At 41.4% G+C, this 20249-nt stretch overlaps 9 protein-coding genes across 14 annotated transcripts in view; 1 reads left to right on the top strand and 8 right to left on the bottom strand.

Moving 5' to 3' along the window:
- Positions 1 to 20249, top strand: part of sbb (scribbler) — an 87344-nt gene that overhangs the window by 62046 nt on the left and 5049 nt on the right. For 3 of the 6 annotated variants that reach the window (XM_036814002.3, XM_070994733.1, XM_070994732.1), the window contains 3 exons: positions 14886 to 15201; positions 16550 to 16841; positions 17271 to 19791. In XM_036814002.3, coding sequence (XP_036669897.3) covers positions 15151 to 15201; positions 16550 to 16841; positions 17271 to 19791 — 2864 coding nt within the window. In that variant the 5' untranslated portion in view covers positions 14886 to 15150. Of the gene's footprint in view, positions 1 to 14885; positions 15202 to 16198; positions 16382 to 16549; positions 16842 to 17270; positions 19796 to 20249 lie in introns of those variants that run through there. The other 3 variants (XM_070994734.1, XM_036814004.3, XM_070994735.1) reach the window with 3 other exon arrangements.
- On the bottom strand, positions 1607 to 2477 carry LOC108017720 (uncharacterized). The gene is made up of 3 exons (XM_017084830.4): positions 2359 to 2477; positions 2045 to 2197; positions 1607 to 1986 (listed from the first exon to the last, which is right to left on the bottom strand). Exons 1-3 carry the CDS (start codon positions 2431 to 2433, stop codon positions 1642 to 1644), a joined length of 573 nt encoding a protein of 190 aa, XP_016940319.3. The 5' UTR covers positions 2434 to 2477; the 3' UTR covers positions 1607 to 1641.
- Positions 2796 to 3620, bottom strand: LOC108017907 (uncharacterized). The gene is made up of 3 exons (XM_017085077.4): positions 3508 to 3620; positions 3290 to 3442; positions 2796 to 3231 (listed from the first exon to the last, which is right to left on the bottom strand). Exons 1-3 carry the CDS (start codon positions 3568 to 3570, stop codon positions 2893 to 2895), a joined length of 555 nt encoding a protein of 184 aa, XP_016940566.3. The 5' UTR covers positions 3571 to 3620; the 3' UTR covers positions 2796 to 2892.
- On the bottom strand, positions 4028 to 4801 carry LOC108017904 (uncharacterized). The gene is made up of 3 exons (XM_017085073.4): positions 4658 to 4801; positions 4449 to 4601; positions 4028 to 4390 (listed from the first exon to the last, which is right to left on the bottom strand). The coding sequence occupies exons 1-3, from the start codon at positions 4724 to 4726 to the stop codon at positions 4046 to 4048; spliced, it is 567 nt and encodes a 188-aa protein (XP_016940562.3). The 5' UTR covers positions 4727 to 4801; the 3' UTR covers positions 4028 to 4045.
- LOC108017721 (uncharacterized) lies at positions 5105 to 5913 on the bottom strand. The gene is made up of 3 exons (XM_017084831.4): positions 5847 to 5913; positions 5637 to 5789; positions 5105 to 5580 (listed from the first exon to the last, which is right to left on the bottom strand). Exons 2-3 carry the CDS (start codon positions 5718 to 5720, stop codon positions 5236 to 5238), a joined length of 429 nt encoding a protein of 142 aa, XP_016940320.4. The 5' UTR covers positions 5721 to 5789; positions 5847 to 5913; the 3' UTR covers positions 5105 to 5235.
- Positions 6115 to 6987, bottom strand: LOC108017910 (uncharacterized). Its single transcript, XM_017085079.4, has 3 exons — positions 6854 to 6987; positions 6644 to 6796; positions 6115 to 6586 (listed from the first exon to the last, which is right to left on the bottom strand). The coding sequence occupies exons 1-3, from the start codon at positions 6932 to 6934 to the stop codon at positions 6242 to 6244; spliced, it is 579 nt and encodes a 192-aa protein (XP_016940568.4). The 5' UTR covers positions 6935 to 6987; the 3' UTR covers positions 6115 to 6241.
- Positions 7415 to 8192, bottom strand: LOC108017722 (uncharacterized). Its single transcript, XM_017084832.4, has 3 exons — positions 8096 to 8192; positions 7894 to 8046; positions 7415 to 7837 (listed from the first exon to the last, which is right to left on the bottom strand). The coding sequence occupies exons 1-3, from the start codon at positions 8174 to 8176 to the stop codon at positions 7493 to 7495; spliced, it is 579 nt and encodes a 192-aa protein (XP_016940321.4). The 5' UTR covers positions 8177 to 8192; the 3' UTR covers positions 7415 to 7492.
- On the bottom strand, positions 8524 to 9311 carry LOC108017901 (uncharacterized). Its single transcript, XM_017085071.4, has 3 exons — positions 9210 to 9311; positions 9004 to 9156; positions 8524 to 8944 (listed from the first exon to the last, which is right to left on the bottom strand). Exons 1-3 carry the CDS (start codon positions 9279 to 9281, stop codon positions 8600 to 8602), a joined length of 570 nt encoding a protein of 189 aa, XP_016940560.3. The 5' UTR covers positions 9282 to 9311; the 3' UTR covers positions 8524 to 8599.
- On the bottom strand, positions 9569 to 10555 carry LOC108017900 (uncharacterized). The gene is made up of 3 exons (XM_017085070.4): positions 10398 to 10555; positions 10189 to 10341; positions 9569 to 10016 (listed from the first exon to the last, which is right to left on the bottom strand). Exons 1-3 carry the CDS (start codon positions 10473 to 10475, stop codon positions 9678 to 9680), a joined length of 570 nt encoding a protein of 189 aa, XP_016940559.3. The 5' UTR covers positions 10476 to 10555; the 3' UTR covers positions 9569 to 9677.

The raw sequence follows: 20249 nt of genomic DNA, 5'->3' as shown, positions 1-20249 counted from the left end.
CAACGTTGTCCGCTGAAAATGAAATCTCTTTGCTGTCGCACACGCGCTTTTATTGGCACTCAAATTGGCAGCTAAACTTTGGCAGCCAAAGCAGCAGGCAACCAGCAACAACTAGCAACAACACCGATGATATCAACAGCAACAGCAACATCAACATCAACAGCAAGCCACAGAAACTTGCAACCGTCGAATCGTCGACGACAACTATTTTGTCTGCATTAAAACGTTGTAATTATTTTATGCCAGATAACAATTTGATATTGTCAATGCCGCAAAATGTTCAAGTCCCCATCTGATGGGACATTTCGGGGGGTTTTGTGGGGCGATGGGGTCTGTGTGAGTTAGATGGATGGTGGCTAAATGCAAATTGGTTGCCATTGCCGTTGCCGTTGTTGTATGCTAATCAGGGTGAGCCGCGTTTCGTTGCAGCATATTAATTGGCTTTTAAAACGTTGTTAGATTGCCATCTCGATTGTAATGCAAAATAAACATTTTTACACAAAAGTCAAGCATTGAAAACCATATTAGATGTGCAGATAAGTGCTTAATTTGATAAATTTTATGGCATTAATTAATGTAATGGAACGTTGAATTAGTACCAGAAATATAAAACTTTTGAGTAACTAATAAATTCTAATTCCAAATTAAATGCAAAGTATTTTAAACCTCAACTTACTACAACCGCCTTTAAAATAAAACCTGACACTCATTAAATTGGAAGCACTAAGCGCGTTTTATGCTTTTAAAATCCAAACAGTTTCAGCTCTTCAATCTGCACATACACTTTAAATAAAGCTCTTCAAAGATCTGTGACTTTATTGCTTCGCTGTGAAATTGCCAACGATTTCCATGCGAATGTGGCTCACTCTAAACTGAATTTTTTCCCCCAAGCCAACAAGGGGAGCAGCCTGAAAATGGGGAAAACACAGCAGCGGCCACAAGTTTGGGTTAGGAAGAAGGGGGTTTCAGTGGGGAGGAGCCGCATGCTGCTGTCATCAGTTGACAGCCAGCAGCAGCGTCGTTGTAGCTTTTAACAATTTGCAATAAATTAGCCGAGGCAACTGTGCAGAGTTTTCACTTGAAATGCAACTCGAATTGCATTTTCAAGGGGGCAAAACGAGGGGAAAGTGCACAGAAAAAATCCAAGAGACTTTCTATGCTTTGAATGTTATTTTAGAGATATTAGATAAGTAATATCCATTGCTCCAGTATTTGATCATCATCACTTACTTATCATATGACTGGTAAATGCAGTCAAGTTGCTCTGGCATTTTTCCCAATCAAGTTAGTAATCTGATTTTGTGATACCTATATGATATTTCTCTCTCTGCAGGCGACACTTTGTGCAATTTTTCCTTGGCGTTCCCCTCTGACAACCCCACCACAAACACTTTTTTTCCAACCACAACAGTTTCCAAACATGTCTTGCCAATTTCACACTCGAACTGCCTGCCTGGCTGGCCAACGTCAGCTGGCTTAAAGCGATTTCTACCTGGCCCGGTTCATTTATTGGCCCGTGAGTCCGCCGGACTTTATGACGATCTCGTCGCAGCTGGAATTCGGCTCACACCTTGGGAATGCCCGAAAGCAAAAACAGTTGGCAATAGACGGGGAGGATTGTGCGATTTAATTGTTCGGAATTTAGAACATTTTCGTTTTGATCCGCAGAGTGACCGAGATGTTTACGGCCACAGTTGGTAGGGCGGTGATGATGGCCTCGCCCCTATAGAAGCCCTCGGCCAAAATATCCGGCAGTCCTTTGCCGTTGAGGCTGCAGCGGGTGAAACTGAAGGTCGCCTTGGGCCAGGGCGGTACATATCCGTCATCGTACCTCGGCATATCGGTGCAGTTTCCGAGATTGGGAATCAGCATGTCCTTGTAGAAGGTGTTGATGTAGTCAATGAATTTCTGCGGTTGGATGGAATAGGGGGTCAGCTTGTAGTCGGCCTCGTTGCCGGAGTAGCTGTTCAAAATGCGCATCTCGACCTGGAAAGTACATTTAACTGGTTAATAGGACTTCTTATCAGATTATTCCAGTACTCACCATTACGTTGTCGTCCATATCAATATTCCAGAAGAATGTGCCAGAAAAACCGAACTCTGACCTCGAAATGCGCTCAAGTCGCAGATCCATGTCCATAGCACTCGGATTTGTGCTCGTTCCTCCTATCGAAAGGGGCGTGGCCTCCCAATTGGTCTATAAAAATAACACAACTACTTAAATCCCCAAATTTTTTAAAATTATCTATATGACTCAATTTAGAAAGGTATTTAATATAACCATAACAAAAATGTTTTACAATTACTCATTAAAGGTTCAAGTCTTTTTAAATTAAACAAATAATTTTTTAAACTTACCCTGGCTGCACATTCATCGTATAGGGTTCCAAAAAGGTACACAAATGAAAGCAAAGGAACGTTAATAAAAAACATTTCTAGGAAACTGGCTTAGTATTTGAAAATCTTCTTGCTTATATAGTCGTTTAAATCGAATTAAAATTTAAAACTGAATGGCACGGAAACTTTGTGTTCACATTTTTACATTGTGAAAATTTATACGATTAAATGTAGGGTAAACCATGTCAAACTTATCTAAACTTTCTGATCGACACGGGATCGACAACCAATTTTAGAAAGAGTTCAGTAACATGCTTTTCCTTGTTTGCATTAAGTAAACTACGATAATTTTTCTTGTCCAGTTCATATTACAAGCCAAAGATAAATCTTAATTTTACATGTTTATTTTAAATGTAAACCACAAAAGTTTAATAAATGTAATTAAAGAACAATTTATTAAATCAACATAATTTTATTTTAGATAAATTATTGTAAAATTTATATCAACAAAAAAAAAATTGGGATGGATTTCTTTGGACACCAAAAAAGACATCTTTAAATAACCTTATGTTCGACCTTAACGATCAGAGTAAAACCCCATTCAACCTGCCCTGTCATTTTATAAACTAATTTGAAATAACCCTCTGGTGCGATATCTGGTAGTCCCTCGCCATTGGCTACGCACTTGTCCAGTATATAAACATTTTTGGGCCACGGCGGGACAAAATCCCCTTCGAATTGGACCATATTGGAGCAGTGGCCCACATTCTTGATGAACGCGTCCTTGTAGAAGCCGTTTAGATACTCGAAAAAGGGCTGTTGGGGTATAGACCAGGGCATTATTTTATAGTCTTCCTCGTCGCCCGATGAGCAGTGGTAAACATCTGCTTCAACCTGTCGAAAATCAATTTAATATTTAGTAAGGATAGATTAGTGCCGCCTTAGTACTAACCATGGTGTCCTTATCCACATCATAGTTCCAGTTCAACGTCATGGAAAACGCGTACTCACTGCGTCCCAGTCGATCAACCTTGGTCGTAATCTTTAAAAGATTCTCATCTGAGCTATAGGATGTCAATGATAAGGGTTCGTAATCCCAGTTGCGCTGTAATTTTAGGACAGCAATTAAAAATCCTGGTGATGCATATATAGGTGGAAATCCTGACATACTCCTGCAATACAGCCGTGAATCAGGATCGCACCGAAAAAAAACAGCAATGAGCAACCCGACATTATTTAGCCAAAGTTAAACCTAATCCGATCCTCAACCGGAGCGGAATATATATAGCAAACACAGACTGGTTGCATGGCACTGTTACGTCTGCGAATTGTATTAATTATATAAGCCAATGTTACATTTTTGGTAAACATGTTAAACAAGACCACATGCCAAAAACATGTAAAAATGTATAGATTAAGAATATTGTAAACTATAACGAGCCAATAGCTTGCTAATTAGTCGATCTCGATCTCATAATGCTGAGATTTTTAAACGTAAAAACTATTAAGATATTTCTTAGTAAATTATTTTGGTTCTTTATTATAAAAAGACGTCAACTAACGGCTCTTCCTTAAACATATTTAAATATTATTATTAAAATAACTGAACACGTAGTCGGGTATTTAGTTCTCAAAATCGCTTATAATTTATTTCAACAAATTATAAAATACAAAAAAAGGTACGCTTTTTTTTAAAAGATAATAAAGTTTAGAACATCTTGGTTGTTACTTTCGAAATAACAGTAGCATTCCATGTGGGCTGGCCTGGTCCCGAGCATTTCATTATGATCTTGTAGAATCCGGGAGGAACGATATCAGGCAACCCGTCGCAATTTATTACGCATTTGTCGCCGCTATAAATCTGCTTTGGCAGTGGGGGTTGGAATTTTCCCTCGAATTGAGGAACATTGGAACAGTGCTTAAAGTTTTTCATCGACACATCCTTGTAATAGGTGTTCATGTGTTCGTAAAGAGATTGGGCGGGAATTGCCCAAGGGAGTGACTTGTAGTCGCTCTCATCCCCCGAATTGCTTTTGAAGACACTGGCCTGCACCTAAGAAGGAAAAATAGTCCACTCATCTAAGGGTAACCATAATATGGGTTAGACCTACCATAGTCTCATCACTCGTATCGTAGTTCCAGTTTACACTGCCGGTTACTCCATAAACCCCGCGATCAACGCGCTCAACCCTGACATCGATTTTCATTAGGCTCTCATCAGAACTGTAGGTTTCGACTGACATGAGCTCGTACTCCCATTTGCGCTGCATAATAATTATCAATTTAAACGATGTTTATGGGATATGAAATTTGGACTTACCGCGGCTCCACATCCATTGAAGAGCAGGACACCCAACAAAATACCAGCAAGTGAGCACCGGAAAAACATTTGTCCAATATGAAACTTAGAACTGGCATGACTCGCTTTATGTTTTTATAGCCTCGCCGATTGACTAATAATGAGCAATTTGGCACGACATTTTAATCAAACTAAATCAAAACTAATTTATTTACATAATGAAACAAACGTCGAGTAATTAAACATTTGTCATGGCTCTTTTCTGTTTTGTCTTTTTAAAATTGTGCTTACCTTACTAGACTTGTCTAACGTAAAATCATATTTTGAACAAAACTGTTTATGTATTTTTTTTACATAACTTTGACATAAACAAAAGTAACTATTGAAATATTTATTTAAAATTTGATAAATATATTATTTTTTAAGGTGTAATTTTTCCATGTGTTTTTTTCGTAGTGCAACTACAGCTTAAGGTATTAAAAGAAGATATATTTGTATGTGTATCAAGCTGACAATACAATTTTAGATATTCCAACTCTTTTCTTATTGACAATTTTTTGAAATTTATTCATATTCCATAACACATTATATTTTTGACATCAAAATATTTTGTTTCTCATTTTAAGAACAGCAACAAAGGCCCATGACGGCTGGTTCGGTCCACTGCAATTGAATATAATCTTGTAGAATCCGGGCAATATGATTTCAGGCAATCCGTCGCCACTAAAAACGCATTTTTCTGCAATATAAGTCCGCTTTGGCCATGGAGGTTGGAATTTGTCCTTGAACTGCGGAACATTGGAGCAGGGGCCAAAGTTCTTCATTATCACATTCTTATAGTAGGTATTGAGATAATCGTAAAACGATTGCTTGGGAATGGAAAACGGGAGCAACATGTAGTCCCTCTCATCTCCCGAATAGCTTCGGTAGACAACGGCCTCAACCTGATGAAAATTGTTGTGTTTATACAGGAACAGTTTAATAAATGCTTAGTACCCACCATGGTTTTGTCAGTTGTATCGTAGTCCCAAACGACTGTGGCTGATATTCCATATTCGCCGCGAGATATGCGAACGATTTTCATATCGAAACTTACTAAACTGTCATCCGAAGAAATGCCAGCGACCGATATAGGTTCGTACTCCCATTTTCGCTGCAAAACAAAATATTACAAATATAATTTTTCTATATCTATAAATACGTAACTTACCGCTGCCCTGATTTCATTGATCAGCAGTACACCGAACAAAATTGAAACAAATGAATAGCGTAGGAAAACCATTTGTTACATATTAAACTGCGCACAGTCATGTCTCGCCTTATATAACCCCCATATACTAATTAATAACGTGGAATGCAATGTTGCACGGCATTATTATCAGGCTATGTATATAATTGATACTTGTTTTATATCATGGATACGATCTTCTGAATGAATACTCTTAAGTGAACACCGAAAAACATTTGACAAATATGAAGTATATTATAGCCTCACCGATTTATTAATAATGTGCACTTTGGCACGACATTTTTATCAAACCATGAACAGTGGTTAGGTTCAAAAATACTAGTCTTACCAAAAGTAAGCAACTACATTTTTTGATTTCAAAACATTTTGTTTCTTATTTTAGCAATACCAATAAAGTCCCATGACGGCTGGTTCGGTCCAGTGCAATTAAATACAATCTTGTAGAATCCGGGCAGTATGATATCCGGCAATCCATCGGCTTTAAAAACGCATTTTTCAGCGATATAAGTCTTCTTTGGCCATGGCGGTTGGAATTTGCCCTTAAACTGTGGAACATTGGAACAGTGGCCCAGATTCTTCATTATTACTTCCTTATAGTAGCTGTTCAGGTAATCGTAAAAGGATTGCTTGGGCACGGAAAAAGGGAGCAGCTTGTAGTCACTCTCATCTCCCGAAGAACTTCGGTAGACCACGGCCTCCATCTAAAGAAGGTTGTTGGATTGAATATAGGATATCCCTATTTATTGCTTAGTACCCACCATAGTTTTGTCAGTCGTATCGTAGTTCCACTCGACTATGCCTGATACTCCGAATTCTCCGCGAGATATGCGAACTATTTTGGTATCGAAACTTATTAAACTGTCATTCGAAGAGATGCCAGTGACCGATATGGGTTCGTACTCCCATCTCCGCTGCAAAATAAAATATTTAAAATATTATTTTGGTATATATACAAATACGGAACTTACCGCTGCTCTGATTCCATTGATCAGGAGAAAGCCCATCGAAATTGAAACGAACGAGTAGCGGAGGGAAACCATTTGAACCATATTAAACTGAGCACGGCGATACCTCGCCTTATAAAGGCCACATTTACTACTTTGTAAAGTGTAATTTTGCACGACATTATTATCAGACTAGATATACTTGATTTACATTTATATTATCCCCTAATATAAAAAGCAAAAAAGGAAGCTTCCTTCGGAAGCCGAACTTGGTATACCCTGGCAGCTTAAACCATATCAAGGAATTAAAATCATACGTAAATTACAAAAACCGAATATTTGGAACATTTGTGTATAAATATATCGATATTATTCCCCAGAGTGTAAAGAATATGATCAAATACCACGAAGCTGTTGTATATTATTTTCCCATTAATTTCCGATCGTTTCTAAGTATTCATATGATTTAGTCGTTCGAAGAAAAAAAAATTTTATTTGAAATATGAAAACATAAAATATAACGCTACCCCTGATTAGATAGGTACATATAGGATCAAAGACACAATTTTTACAATAGAGTTCCAGTAGAAAAAACAATTTTGGATAAGCCCGTCTGTATTCTTGTTCGTAATGCAGTTACAGGTTATAAATGTTTATATATGTTTAAAACATTTTGTTAGTTAGTTTAAAAATAGCAGTAAAGGACCACGACGGCTGGTCCGCTCCGGTACAATTAAATATAATCTTGTAGAATCCGGCCGGTAAGATATCCGGAAACCCTTCGCCATCAATAAGGCATTTGTCAGCAATAAAAGTCTGCTTTGGCCATGGCGGTTGGAATTTGTCCTCGAACTGCGGAATATTGGAACAGGGGCCAAAGTTCTTAATTATCACATCCTTATAGTAGGTATTGAGGTAATCGTAAAAGGTTTGCTTGGGAAGTGAAAATGGGAGCATCTTGTAGTCATTTTCATCTCCCGAAGAGCTTCGGTAGACAACGGCTTCCACCTGAGGATAATTGTTGTTTCCATACAGAATACACTTAATTAATGCTTACTACCCACCATGGTTTCCTCAGTCGTATCGTAGTTCCACTCGACTTTGGCTGTTACTCCGAATTCTCCGCGAGAAATGCGAACGATTTTGATATCAAAATTTATCAAACTATCATCCGAAGAGGTGGTATCGATCGATATGGGCTCGTAATCCCATTTCCGCTGCAAAAAAATGAAATAGATGATTTTGGCTTTTAAATACGGAACTTACCGCTGCTCTGATTCCATTGATCAGCAGGACACCCAAAAATATTGAAACCAACGAGAAGCGGAGGGACGCCATTGTGACCATATTAAACTGGCCACGGTCATGTCTCGCCTTATAAAGTCAACCCCAGATACGAATTAATAACGTGAAATGCATTGTTGCACGACATTCTTATCAGACTATGAAAACATGATTTACATTTGTTATATCTCCTGGTAATGGTCATTTGAAGGTCATGGGAATATCAAATAATATAAAAATCATACCCACAACTTAAACCGTAAAAAAAATGAAATATGTTGGTATCAAGCAAGCACATATCTAGTTTTACCATTATCGTTTTTGTTAAATCTTCTTAAAAGTGTAAGGAGTAGCTTCCCAAGCATCAACTTTCTTAAATTTTTGAGTGAATTATAAAAGCCAAAAGTGTATATATTTATTATGATTTATTTATTAATGAAATATAAAAAAAAAATGGATCTTCTTGATCCTGGAATATGTAACAATCTAAAACACTTTGGCTGTCAGCTTAAAAATCGCCGTAAAACCCCATGTAGGCTGGCCAGAACCAAATTGGGTAAATAAAATCTTGTAAAATCCGGGTGGTGCGACATCCGGTAGTCCATCACCATCGATCTTACACTTGTCGAACTTATAGGTGTTCTGTGGCCAGGGAGGTTGAAATTTTCCCTTAAATTGCGGAAGGTTGGAACAGTGGCCCAGGTTTTTTATGATCACATCCTTGTAGTAGGTTTCGAGGTAATCATAGAATTTCTGTTTGGGAATTGCCCAAGGTAACAGCTTGTAGTCGCTCTCATCGCCCGAATTACTGCGATAGGCAGAGGCCTCAACCTGTTGAAACGTAAAGAACAAGGGTATAGTGTATAAATACATATTTGGATGTAACCTACCATAGATTCTACATTCATATCATATTTCCACTCTATGGTGCCGGACATCCCCCATTCTGCACGCCCCAGACGATCTATTTTCAGGTCAACCTTTGCCTTACTTTCATCCGAAGAGGTTGCGGTCAGTGATATAGGCTCGTAGTCCCATTTTCGCTAGGGGCAGAACTTTTAGTAATTGTCAACTATATTTATTTTAGCAATCTTACTGCTGCCCCTGCCAAGTGTATACCCAAAAGTAGTATTCCGATTTTAGTTGAAAGCAAATTAGAGGTTACCATTTCGCTTGAATTGGATTTGATACATTTTAGAAAAACAAGGCGCCTTATATAGCAGGGTCGTATATTCGGAAAAGCCTTATCTCACGGATTTATCGTGTTTGAATGTTATTTGCTTGGCAATTAAAATGATTTCAAATAAATGTTTGAAATACTACTTGCGAACCAAATGTTGTTTAATGTTTAACAACCCTTTTTGCTAAAACTAACAAGCTCGTGCTTATAATTGACCAATAATATAGATTTTATGTCTTTGAAGCTGATTTTATTGAAATTGAAATCTAACTAACTACATTCTACAGATATATAATATATTTCATATTACATTAATATTCGATTGTTCAAATAGATAATGTATTTTTTGAATAGATATATGATTAATCAAATCAAGCGAAGAGATTACATAAATTTAGTTGAGATCTTCACGATGAGAACGAACCCCCAGTCCACGGGATTCGACATGGTAAAGTTGACCTTGTAATAACCCTCGGGAACCATGTCCGGAAACCCATCGCTGTCGGCCACGCACTTCTCCAGTTTATAAGTGTTTTTGGGCCACGGGGGCTCGAATTTATCCTCAAACTTAACCAGATTAGAGCATCCGCCCAGGTTGGGGATCACCACGTCCTTATAGTTATTGTTCATAAATTCGACATAGTTTTGTTTCGGGATGCTTAAAGGAATAATCTTGTAGTCGTTTTCCTCTCCGGAGCTGCTGCGATAGGCCACTGCCTCAACCTGAAAATAATTTACAAGTATAAATTATGTTACTTGAACTTATAGTGATTTATAGTATATGAACTTAGATTGTTTGATCGATTCTGAGATCTTAAATGGATCTATTTCAGGACACCATTGTTTTTTATTTTAGAAATGCATAACTATGAAGTAAAAAAAACCCCATTCTTACCATGGTATTCTCATCCGGTTCGTACTTAAATTCGATTTCGGCCGAAATGGCGTACTCTCCCCGACCGATTCGATCCACTCTTGCTGTCATCTTTAGCAGGCTTTCATCCGTACTGTAGGTTTCAATAGACAATGGCTCGTATTCCCACTTTCGCTGTTAACTCGAGCATTATTATTATACTTCCCTACAGGTAGAAATAGATTTCTTACCTTGCCAATGCAGTGAGTTGCTAATAAAACTATTAGCCATAGTCTTCCAATAATCGGTAGCAACGAACGTGGTAGCATCTTGCCCAAAAGTAACTAAGCTCACTAAGCTCTTCATGATTTATATAGCTAAAGGCTCGTAACATTGCAGTTGTTTGAATGTTTTCAGCTTGTTTTATATTTATCAAAACATAAAATAGCTTATCGGAGATCGGTAAATGCACGCAATACTTGTGTCATAGCTTGTAATTAGTTATAAATTTTACAACCTTGAATTTAAACTCAGTTCATGTAATGAATGACCTAAAGATTGTCACAATATTTAAAGAACTTATTTGTGAAATGTTTACTACTTATTTGTTGAGAGCTATCAAAATTGAGGGTTTTTTAAATATATTAAAAAGTTAATGGCATACCCCATTTTTTAAGTTCCGAATTTCACATTCTTGCGATACGCATTACCCAAGGGATTACAATTAAAACTAAACCCTCTCTGGCTCGATAACGCAAAATTCTCTTGACGCCAATCGGGGAAATATTATAGAGACCAGAATCTGAGTCTGCACCCTATCCCTATCCCTATTTCTTCTGTGCAACTCATTAGATTCGGGTTCCACAAAGGAAAACACTCGTAATTGAGGACAGCAAATTGCTGGTGACACGAACAAAAGATCGGTTGGGGGAATGAAGTCATAAATTCCTATGCCCTATCAATGGACGGAAAAGGGGCGCAAACAAACACTCACACACTCACATTTCTTTCGAGTGATCAATATATTGGAAAAGCAATTGAATGTGTCTACTTCCCCGGGGATCGAGATCTGGGCCCCTGCCCCTTCGTCTTTGAGTAGTTCCCATCCAAGGCTCGTTTTCAGACCGTTGCCTAAGTGGCATGATCGCCACTTGAGTTGGCCAGCACTCGAGAACATCTCGTTCTGCGGTGGTGTGGCATGCCACAGGGAAAATAAAAAACGAAAAGGGAACCCGCTGCACTTAATTTAATTGAACGCCGAGCCGCCGCCGCCGCCTCGAGCGTGTTGAGACTAAACAGCCGCCACCAACGCAATCGCATGAGTTGTGCTTGGGGAAAATCAAATTATCGCGATTCGAGTCGAATCAAAACAGAAACAAGACCCAAGAATTATTAGCGAAACGCAGTTTCTGTCTGTATTTTTTGTATATTGTGGAGGCACAACAGAGCTCAAAATAATAGTGCATTAAAACAAATCACAACTCCATACAATTGCAATTTAATATTTAAGAGAATTATTATTTTTTAAAAGATAAAAATAGGAATTTGAATGTCTTTATAATAAACTTAAAATTTTAAAGAGTCTTAAATAGCAACAAAATGATTTGTACACAGAGACGTTCTAATCTGAGTTTAAAATGTTCTTAAAAATAGAACGACATTTTTAAGTTGAATATGTTTTTATTTTGCTCCAATCAAGTTGAATTGGCGGTATTTAAGTAAATTGTATGTACAAATAAACTATTAGTTCAGTCCTTAGTGTATACTAATCAAAAAGTTGTTAAGTAAACTCAATTTAACTTTTCTCTTCACACCATTTCGTTCTTATATTGATACGAAAATGTACTTACACGGTTTTTAAGAACGAATGTTCTCAGTTCAAGAACAATGTTCTCAGTTCAAGAACAATGTGCTCAATTCAAGAACAATGTTCTTAGATAATTTTCTCTGTGTAGTTTTTCTGAATTATAAATGTAGAATTCCAAAAGATCCCATAACAAAAAAGAACGTGCATTATCAACCGTTCTGGTTGTTTTAAAGTTAGAATTTTCTAGTTATTATTAGCCAATAAAATCCCTTAAGTGGTATGAATACAGTTAACGTTATTTAGTGTAACATCACTATTTATTTGACCACAATAGTAGCTGCGTGTGTGTCTGATGGGGACCTATAGCCGTTCTCCACGACTTTCCTTGTTGGCTGCTGTGGTTACGATCCATTCTGGATCAAAAACGCTAATAAAAGCGCACTGGCAACTCCCCGGAGGCGTTCATTTAGCAACCGCCGAGGATCAATCTTGTACAACAACAACCGTCTTGTGAAACCAAAAAAAAAACCAAGATGATGACGATGACGACGACGGCGATGAAGCCAAGCGATTTCGAACGATCTGAACGGCGGCCGATGTTTCCGACGATGTTGCCGTAAATCTTTAGCTCTACAGCCCTTGTTCTTCATCGTTTTCCTCGGCTTCTTCATCATCTTGGCGATTTCATGTTCTCCCGCTGATTTGAAGTCCGCCAGCGTTGAATGGTCTAGCTATTTTTTGCAAGCTAGGTATTGTTGCAAATAGTATAACCATTTTAAGTTAGCTATTGGTAAAGTTTCGTAGAGATACACTACCCCTTATAGGTACTCTTTTAAAAAATGTATTTCTTAAGATAATATTTCGTACGAAGATTTACTAAGGGTATACTACTAGAACCTTAAGAAAAAGAGCATCCAAAATTTTGCCCAACATCCAAAGTTCTATAAAGATAGCTAATGTTTGCAGTCAACATTTTAGAATCAGCACTATCTGTTTTCTGGTTGCTATTGGGTTGGGTTGGGTACTGCCTGATGTTTAGTACGTGCGGACAGGGACTTTGGCCATAACAAGAAGACGATGTCCGTCCCCCTCTGCCGTTCTCCCATCTTTTCCCTTCCTGTGCCACGAAGAGGGGAGTATTATGGTATCGGAGCTTGGCCACAAACCCAATTTAAAACACGACTTGAACGATGACCGGCGCTGTCTTTGTGCCTTCAGCCGTGCAGTTTCTACCTGGCCAACTGCTGCCTACCTTTTTCCATGCCCCTGTGCCTTCCGTACCACTTGGGGAACTTGGAACCTCGGTCGAATTCGGTGGAATGTCGATCGCACAAAGGAGCGAAGTAGCGGGGGCTATTAGTAATTTATTGATTTGTCTAAATTATGGTGTGTTTCAATCTTCGTGTTTGTTGGCGGCGTCTGTGAAAAGCATCGCAATGGATGGGTATTTTTTTTTTTAGTTTTTTCTTTTACCAATTTTTTTCTTTCGGGGTTTAACCCCTTGTTGGCACGTTAATGCCACATGCCACACTCGCATTGCCACCCACATGGCCAAGAGAGTGTGGAGTGCGTAATAGCGGATTAAATGGTGTCCGAGTGAAGGGGCTCAGCGGCGAATAAAAGATGATTGCCATGGGAACTGAAAAGCTCTTGTCCGGGCTTAAAACTCGCATTTGGATGAGATTAAATGCGGCAGTAAAAATACGCAATGTGTGGGCAGCTTTTATTGTCGAGCCGGGCACAGTCAACAACTCAATTAATTAAGTTTCAGTATTCAGTATGAAAATGCGAACATAACTCGGGTGACACAAACAAACAAACACAAGTTGGCAACAAAAAAAATCCATCCTCGGCCCACACACAAAAAAGCGTGTTTTGCTGTCTGTGCCACTTAATTATCATAAAATGTTAAGCACATGCAAATTTAATTGTTTTTGTTGCTTTAAATTCGTACGAAGCTGAAAAAAAATGAATGAATCAACAGAGATTCATGCAAACCAATCAATCAAATTAATTGACAAAGGAGGGCACAAAAACTGTCGACCAAAGGGGAAAAATAGTATCATAATATTTGCGATATTCCTTTTAGGGCATTTTACAAAAAGACTAAATGAGAACTACAGGTAAAATATATTTTAAGCCTTGTTATATTTTTAGATAAACAATAAGTCAAAATACTTTTACTATCAAGCTAGAACCATTATCTAGATCTCCAAAGTGATATAGTATGTTTGTGTATTATTTTCAGCTAAAGTCACTATTAGCTTATTTGGCTCTGAGGACCATAAAGCCTGACATTTGTTCTGGCATTATTGTTAATTTGCATTGAAATAAAAAAGTCCCAAGTAGTGAGTTGAGAACGATGACGTCAACGATTTCGGGGTGGCAAAGACGTGTAGAAACTCTCGTAGAATTCCCAGAGACATCGGCGCAGACGTTATCTAATCGCAAATCGGAACGGCAACGGCTACTGTGCTCGCGCACATGTTTAAATCATATACTCCATATTCGGTGGCACTTGAGATCGGTGGGAGTAGAAGTAGTATTACTCGTATACCAGAGGGGCCGCCAGTCGCGTTATCAGTATCAGTAAATTGTGCAAAAGTGCTTTAATTACCAGGTCGTTAAGGGGCCCGCCACACCATCGTCCCCCTCCCATGCCATCTATATATACACACATTATGATCCCCAGTCCCATTTCAGACCAGTGCATGTAAATCACAGTCGCCCAGGCTTTATAGTTAACCTCAAACACGTTGATTGGCGATCGCCGCCGATAAGGGGCCAATTGAATTGAGCACTTGAAAGAGCGACAAGGCAAGACTCTAATCTCGTCGAGCACTCGATCAAGTGGGGCAGTACTTTTCATTTCAGCGCTAGCCGCATATCTGTACTAATCGGGTAATATTTCTTGTTCTGTCTCCACTTGCAGTTTTGAAAATGAACCATTTGGCCCGAGGGCCGAGGCCCTGTGTCTCCCTGCATTGTTGCCTGGATAACAAGTCGACAGTTCGTCACACGAGGCAGCGCCCCATCTCATCGCCACCCACGAGCCGTGTCATCCGCATCCGCGCCAGCAATCGCAGCACCTGTCCAAGCCATCTGAGCAACTCATCCGCCGGCTGCACGTTCCTTGGCACTACTGGTAGTACTTTGGGCCGCCCGCGCAGTGCGGCCGCCCGATCGTTTGCGTCTGCATGGAGTCAATGAGACGTAACGAGGCGAACACTAGCCACCACCCGAATAAGGTAAGCAAATTGTCGCACCTCGGGCTCGGAGCCCCTTATGCGAAAACTATCCACACCACATTCCACCCAGTGTTGTTAGCTTACCTAATAGATACGCCTACTTAAAAGTGCTTTGGTCACAAGTCTCTGACCAAGTATGAATAGTAAGTAAATAATTACTTGATCTTGTTCAGCCATTAATTAGTTCCATTAGAAAATGATAATATTTAATCAGGGTTAAACACCTTGTAGATTATCAGATATTTTATAAAATTTCCTTTTTGTTTGGATTTATCGTTTTAAATTTTATGTTATTAGGATAGTTCCTGAGACTAGGCTTCTGAAATTTGTATTTTCAACAAAGAATTTAGGTATTAACATTTTAACGGTTTAAGTTGAAAAATACATTTTTAGACGTCATTTCAAATTTAAAGATTCTTTATTTTTGACTACACAATAATTTAAAGAGAGATTATATTTTTATTGACAGTAATTAAAGTGTTGTTTGGCTACTTATTCTTGGCAAGTGTTTATAGCTTATATGGGGTGTCTAATAGTCGACAACACTGTTTATCCACCTGCCCCCTCCATTTCCACTCTATACATTTAGTGGGCGATAAGAGCGTAATTATTTTATTGTCATCATTTTGGCCCACTCGAGTGGCGTTTTTTTTCGGACTGCTTTCTCAAGTGGCCACTACACTTTTGCAGTGTGCGATAAGCGAAGGAGGCGATAAGAAACTGACCAGCAAACTACACTCTCTACTCTTTGTTATTGGTTTATTAAGACAGTAGTTCAGGGATTTATTAGTCGAAAGGGTAGAAAAACCTAATCGAGATCAATGAACAACTATAAATGTCAGTTACTTACAGGCCATCAGCGTTTTCCAACACTAAAAGCGTTTTGTTTTCGCCTGCTTCTCTCCGCCGCTCTTCTCTCTCTTCCTCTCTTCTCCCATGCCGTTTTCGGTGGTTGCTCTCCGGCTCGGCTCCCTTTTTTTTTGTGTTGCTTTTCCGTTTTCAGTCGAAAAAGGACGCCGCGGAGAAGGCTCGCGCAAAATAATCGAGAGGAACACGACGTTGCTTATTTATTTATTGTTTTCGTTTATTGTTTTTCTGTAAATTAAAACATTAGTAATATCACATAGGCACAAAACTATGCGCTAATTATGGTTATGGAATGGAAAAGAAGTTGGCAAAGGTAAAGCGAAAACGAAAGCGGCGGAAGAAATTACAATTTCTATTTGAGAGATTTTTGGAGTTTTCCTCTTGCCCTACTCCTCACACACGCACACGCACTCACACCCATACACACGCATTCGGCTGTTACTTATTTTGTTGGATTTCTTCTTTCTTTCTGCATTCGCAGGTGGCCCTGAATAGCAGCAACGTAGCAACAGAAAGCAATATTAAGAATAATAAATTGTTAGCTAATTTAAGTGCGGCAGGAGCAGCTACAGCTACAGCAACGGCAACAACAGGAACAGCGGCAGCAGCAACAACAACATCGACGGCGACAACGGCGAATCAAGCGCTGAATTTCAATAACAAAACGAAAGCAACAACAACAACTGCGGCAGCAGCATCGGCGAATAATCAGAGGAGCAACCACAATAACAACAACAACAACTCCAGTGCGATCAAGAAGCACACAAACACGAGTAAGTAACTGCAAATCTCTCGCTGGCTCTCTTTTTCTGTTTTATCAACAGTGGCGTACGTAGGCTGGGTTACATGTTTTGAAAGGGGGTGAGATATGTAGTTCAGTAAACGAAATAATCCCTTAGCACATGTTGGTTATTGTTGTAATTATCATAACATCATTTGGACTTGCATTTTTTTTATTTACTTTAATACATCATGGTTCTTCAAAAGTCAAAAATACTTCATAAACCCTTACGATGATTATTTAAAACCAACTTTAAAAGGGTTCGAATATATCTTATATCTTTCTTATACTCAAAATTTGCATAAAAAAGAAAAATTAAAACTTAAGTAGATTTGAAATGTAACCCTTATACGCCACTGCCTCCTTTGCACTGACGCGGCAACTCTCACTTAATCCCTCTCTCCCCCTTCTCCCTCCACAGAACTACCTGGCAAGAGCCCCGCTTGCAACTCCTCCTCCTCGTCGCTCTCCTCGTCGAGCAGCTCCAACTCGAGCGAGTCAAAGGACACGAACTTCGAGTACGAGGACGAGTGGAACATTGGCGGCATACCAGAGCTGCTGGACGACTTGGACGCGGACATCGAGAAGTCGGCGCATTCTTCGGGTGGTGGCAACCAGGCTACCGCGCTAAATGCCAAGCAGGCAACCAGCTCCTCCACATCCTCCTCATCATCCTCTAAGAGCGGATCTTCATCCACGTCATCCTCAGCAGCAGCGGCGGCGGGATCATCATCATCGTCGCATAAATCGCACAAGACCACATTGCACAGCAATTTGTCGGCCACCTCGCCAACCACAATTAAGTTCACACGCCAGCCGGTGGCCAGTGGCGGAGCTAACTCCTCCTCCTCATCATCCTCATCAGCAGCTGCAGCGCCCAGTGGTGGCAGTGCGAACGTGGTGGCCAAGGGATCATCCTCTTCCTCGTCCTCCACATCCTCCTCTTCTTCGGGGAAGCATCATCACCATCACCACCATCACTCGAACTCGAGCAGCAGCGGCAGCAGTTCCAAGGGCTACAAGTCTGCTTTGGTGGCTCAACTGAACAGTCCGAGTCCACTGAACAGTAGCTCCAAGTCCCTGAGTGGATCGGGGAGTGGAAGCGGGAACGCAAACGGTGCAGCGGGAGCTGGAGCCGGCAGCACATTGTCATCCTCGACATTTGCCGGGTTCTCCAAGGGCGGCAGCCTAGTGTCCTCGTCGGCAGGAGCAGCAGCAGCTACAGTGGCTGGCAGTGGACAACAGAACTCCAAATTCTCCGCTGGCGGCATGTCCTCGCAAACGGGCAGCGGCAGCGGCGGCAACAACACAAGCAACAACAATAACAGCAGCAGCGGAACCGGAGGCAGCGGCTCGGGCAGCAGCGCAGGGAACAGCGGAAGCGGTAGCGGGAGCAACAACAACACAAACGCCGGTGGGCCGCCGAGTTCGCAAGGCGGCAACAGCGGAAGCGGTAGCGGTAACAGCTCCAGCTCCTCCAGTGGTAAATCGAGCGCAAAGATGTCCATAGACCACCAGGCGACGCTCGACAAAGGACTCAAAATGAAGATCAAGCGCACCAAGCCGGGCACCAAGAGCTCGGAGGCCAAGCACGAGATTGTGAAGGCCACCGACCAGCAGCAGAACGGAGCCCTGGGCGCCGGATCCAATAACTCGGCCAACGAGGATGGGAGTTCCGGCTCCGGTTCCAGTTCCACCAACGCGTCTTCCCTGGGAGGCAATAATTCGTCGAGCAGTGCAAGTAGCGGCAGCTCCTCCAGTAGCGGCAGTTCGTCGGGCAGCAGCAAGAAGCACCTGAACAATGCGAGTGCCGGGAGTGGCTCCTCCTCGTCCGGAGGAGGGAGCCAGAACAATGCCGGTGGCCATGCCAGCGGAGGAGGCTCCTCTGGCGGCAGTCAGTCCACGCCGCAGGGCACTAAGCGCGGCAGTTCGGGTCATCGGCGAGAGAAGACCAAGGACAAGAACGCACATTCCAATCGCATGTCCGTGGACAAGTCGGCGGCAGCTGCCTCAGCGGCAGGAGAGAAAGATACGCCAGAAAAGGGTTCCGGTTCGGGAGCTGGAGGATCAACCTGCTCCTGCAACGGAGAGGTTGGAGCGCCGTGCTCTCACCACGCCTGCATCCGGCGCGCCGCACACATGTCCAACTCCGGTGGCAACTCGAATTCGAGTGGCCCAGCTGGCCAAACCGGTGGTTCATCTTCCATGTCGGCAGTGCCACCGGGTGTGTTCACACCATCAGCGGGCTCACCCTCGGGCGGATCACCTTCGACAGTGGTGCCAGCGGCAGCCTCTCTACTGGCGGCTACCGGAGCCACATCCAACAACGCCTCCCAACTGGCCAGCAGTAATGCCGGCAGCGTGGGGGGATCGGGAGGAGGTGCCAATGCACCCGGACCGCCGGGAAAGGAGTCCGCCGGCAGCATTAAAATCTCCTCACACATTGCCGCCCAACTGGCAGCGGCTGCCGCTTCCAATAGTTACAGCGGGAGTGTCGCCAACTCGAATCAGGGCCAGAACAGCACTTCCGGCGGCAGCGGCGGATCGGAGAGCAAGGCAGGTGCTGCGGCGCAGGCCAAGTTGATGGCACCCGGCATGATCTCAGCCACCATGCACCACACGATCTCGGTGCCGGCTGGCAGCGCAGGAGCAGGCGACGAGGATACCAAATCGCCACCCGCCAAAAGGGCCAAGCACGAGGCCGGAGCTAGCGGAACAGGCGGCGGCAAGGAGATGGTAGACATCTGCATCGGTACCTCGGTGGGCACCATCACCGAACCGGACTGCCTGGGACCTTGCGAACCGGGGACCTCCGTAACCCTCGAGGGGATCGTGTGGCACGAGACCGAGGGCGGCGTTCTCGTGGTCAACGTCACGTGGCGGGGAAAGACCTACGTGGGCACTTTGCTCGACTGCACCCGACACGATTGGGCTCCTCCAAGGTGAGTTGGTGTGGCTGGGAATTGAGTTGACTCTTACGGTGATATGCTTTTCAAACTGTTTCCAAAATTATTGTAGAGATTAGATAAATTAATAAAGATGCCTTTCAATATTATGTTGCAAGTTTTTATTTTGATTTATCTTTTCTACCCATTTTATGGGGATCAGTTTGAAAAGTATCCATATAATGGATAAATAAGTAAATAGGTACTGAATCTAAGTTCATACATATTGGCTCCTCAAGCACTTGTGATTGTTAATCTAAACAGTTTTTTAAGTCCAAATAAGCTGTAGCATTCATTTTCTGTTTGATTACAAACAGGATTATTTATGAGTTAAATGCTTAATGTGCCAATCAAGATTCCCACGTATGTGGTTTATTTTGACTAAAGAAATTCGATATCTGTGGGGACTGCACACAACAGTGCTAGCCTTGGAAGTGCTGATTACTCATTTCTTT

The sequence above is a fragment of the Drosophila suzukii genome, chromosome 2R, assembly GCF_043229965.1.
Source record: "Drosophila suzukii chromosome 2R, CBGP_Dsuzu_IsoJpt1.0, whole genome shotgun sequence".
Taxonomy (NCBI): Eukaryota; Metazoa; Arthropoda; class Insecta; order Diptera; family Drosophilidae; genus Drosophila; species Drosophila suzukii.
Note: the sequence above shows the minus strand (reverse complement) of the source record. Positions and strands in the feature narration are given on the sequence as shown.

Coding starts and splice junctions, on each gene's coding strand:
- LOC108017720 (XM_017084830.4), bottom strand. CDS start 2,433: ATGTTTTTTATTAACGTTCCTTTGCTTTCATTTGTGTACCTTTTTGGA. Junction 2,198..2,358: donor ACGATGAATGTGCAGCCAGG/GTAAGTTTAAAA, acceptor TTATTTTTATAG/ACCAATTGGGAGGCCACGCC. Junction 1,987..2,044: donor ATATGGACGACAACGTAATG/GTGAGTACTGGA, acceptor TGTACTTTCCAG/GTCGAGATGCGCATTTTGAA.
- LOC108017907 (XM_017085077.4), bottom strand. CDS start 3,570: ATGTCGGGTTGCTCATTGCTGTTTTTTTTCGGTGCGATCCTGATTCAC. Junction 3,443..3,507: donor TTCACGGCTGTATTGCAGGA/GTATGTCAGGAT, acceptor CTAAAATTACAG/CGCAACTGGGATTACGAACC. Junction 3,232..3,289: donor ATGTGGATAAGGACACCATG/GTTAGTACTAAG, acceptor GATTTTCGACAG/GTTGAAGCAGATGTTTACCA.
- LOC108017904 (XM_017085073.4), bottom strand. CDS start 4,726: ATGTTTTTCCGGTGCTCACTTGCTGGTATTTTGTTGGGTGTCCTGCTC. Junction 4,602..4,657: donor TCAATGGATGTGGAGCCGCG/GTAAGTCCAAAT, acceptor ATTATTATGCAG/CGCAAATGGGAGTACGAGCT. Junction 4,391..4,448: donor ATACGAGTGATGAGACTATG/GTAGGTCTAACC, acceptor TTTCCTTCTTAG/GTGCAGGCCAGTGTCTTCAA.
- LOC108017721 (XM_017084831.4), bottom strand. CDS start 5,720: ATGAAAATCGTTCGCATATCTCGCGGCGAATATGGAATATCAGCCACA. Junction 5,581..5,636: donor ATACAACTGACAAAACCATG/GTGGGTACTAAG, acceptor AATTTTCATCAG/GTTGAGGCCGTTGTCTACCG.
- LOC108017910 (XM_017085079.4), bottom strand. CDS start 6,934: ATGGTTCAAATGGTTTCCCTCCGCTACTCGTTCGTTTCAATTTCGATG. Junction 6,797..6,853: donor TCAATGGAATCAGAGCAGCG/GTAAGTTCCGTA, acceptor TTTATTTTGCAG/CGGAGATGGGAGTACGAACC. Junction 6,587..6,643: donor ATACGACTGACAAAACTATG/GTGGGTACTAAG, acceptor AACCTTCTTTAG/ATGGAGGCCGTGGTCTACCG.
- LOC108017722 (XM_017084832.4), bottom strand. CDS start 8,176: ATGGTCACAATGGCGTCCCTCCGCTTCTCGTTGGTTTCAATATTTTTG. Junction 8,047..8,095: donor TCAATGGAATCAGAGCAGCG/GTAAGTTCCGTA, acceptor ATTTTTTTGCAG/CGGAAATGGGATTACGAGCC. Junction 7,838..7,893: donor ATACGACTGAGGAAACCATG/GTGGGTAGTAAG, acceptor AATTATCCTCAG/GTGGAAGCCGTTGTCTACCG.
- LOC108017901 (XM_017085071.4), bottom strand. CDS start 9,281: ATGGTAACCTCTAATTTGCTTTCAACTAAAATCGGAATACTACTTTTG. Junction 9,157..9,209: donor TACACTTGGCAGGGGCAGCA/GTAAGATTGCTA, acceptor TTCTGCCCCTAG/CGAAAATGGGACTACGAGCC. Junction 8,945..9,003: donor ATATGAATGTAGAATCTATG/GTAGGTTACATC, acceptor ACGTTTCAACAG/GTTGAGGCCTCTGCCTATCG.
- LOC108017900 (XM_017085070.4), bottom strand. CDS start 10,475: ATGCTACCACGTTCGTTGCTACCGATTATTGGAAGACTATGGCTAATA. Junction 10,342..10,397: donor CAACTCACTGCATTGGCAAG/GTAAGAAATCTA, acceptor TCGAGTTAACAG/CGAAAGTGGGAATACGAGCC. Junction 10,017..10,188: donor AACCGGATGAGAATACCATG/GTAAGAATGGGG, acceptor AATTATTTTCAG/GTTGAGGCAGTGGCCTATCG.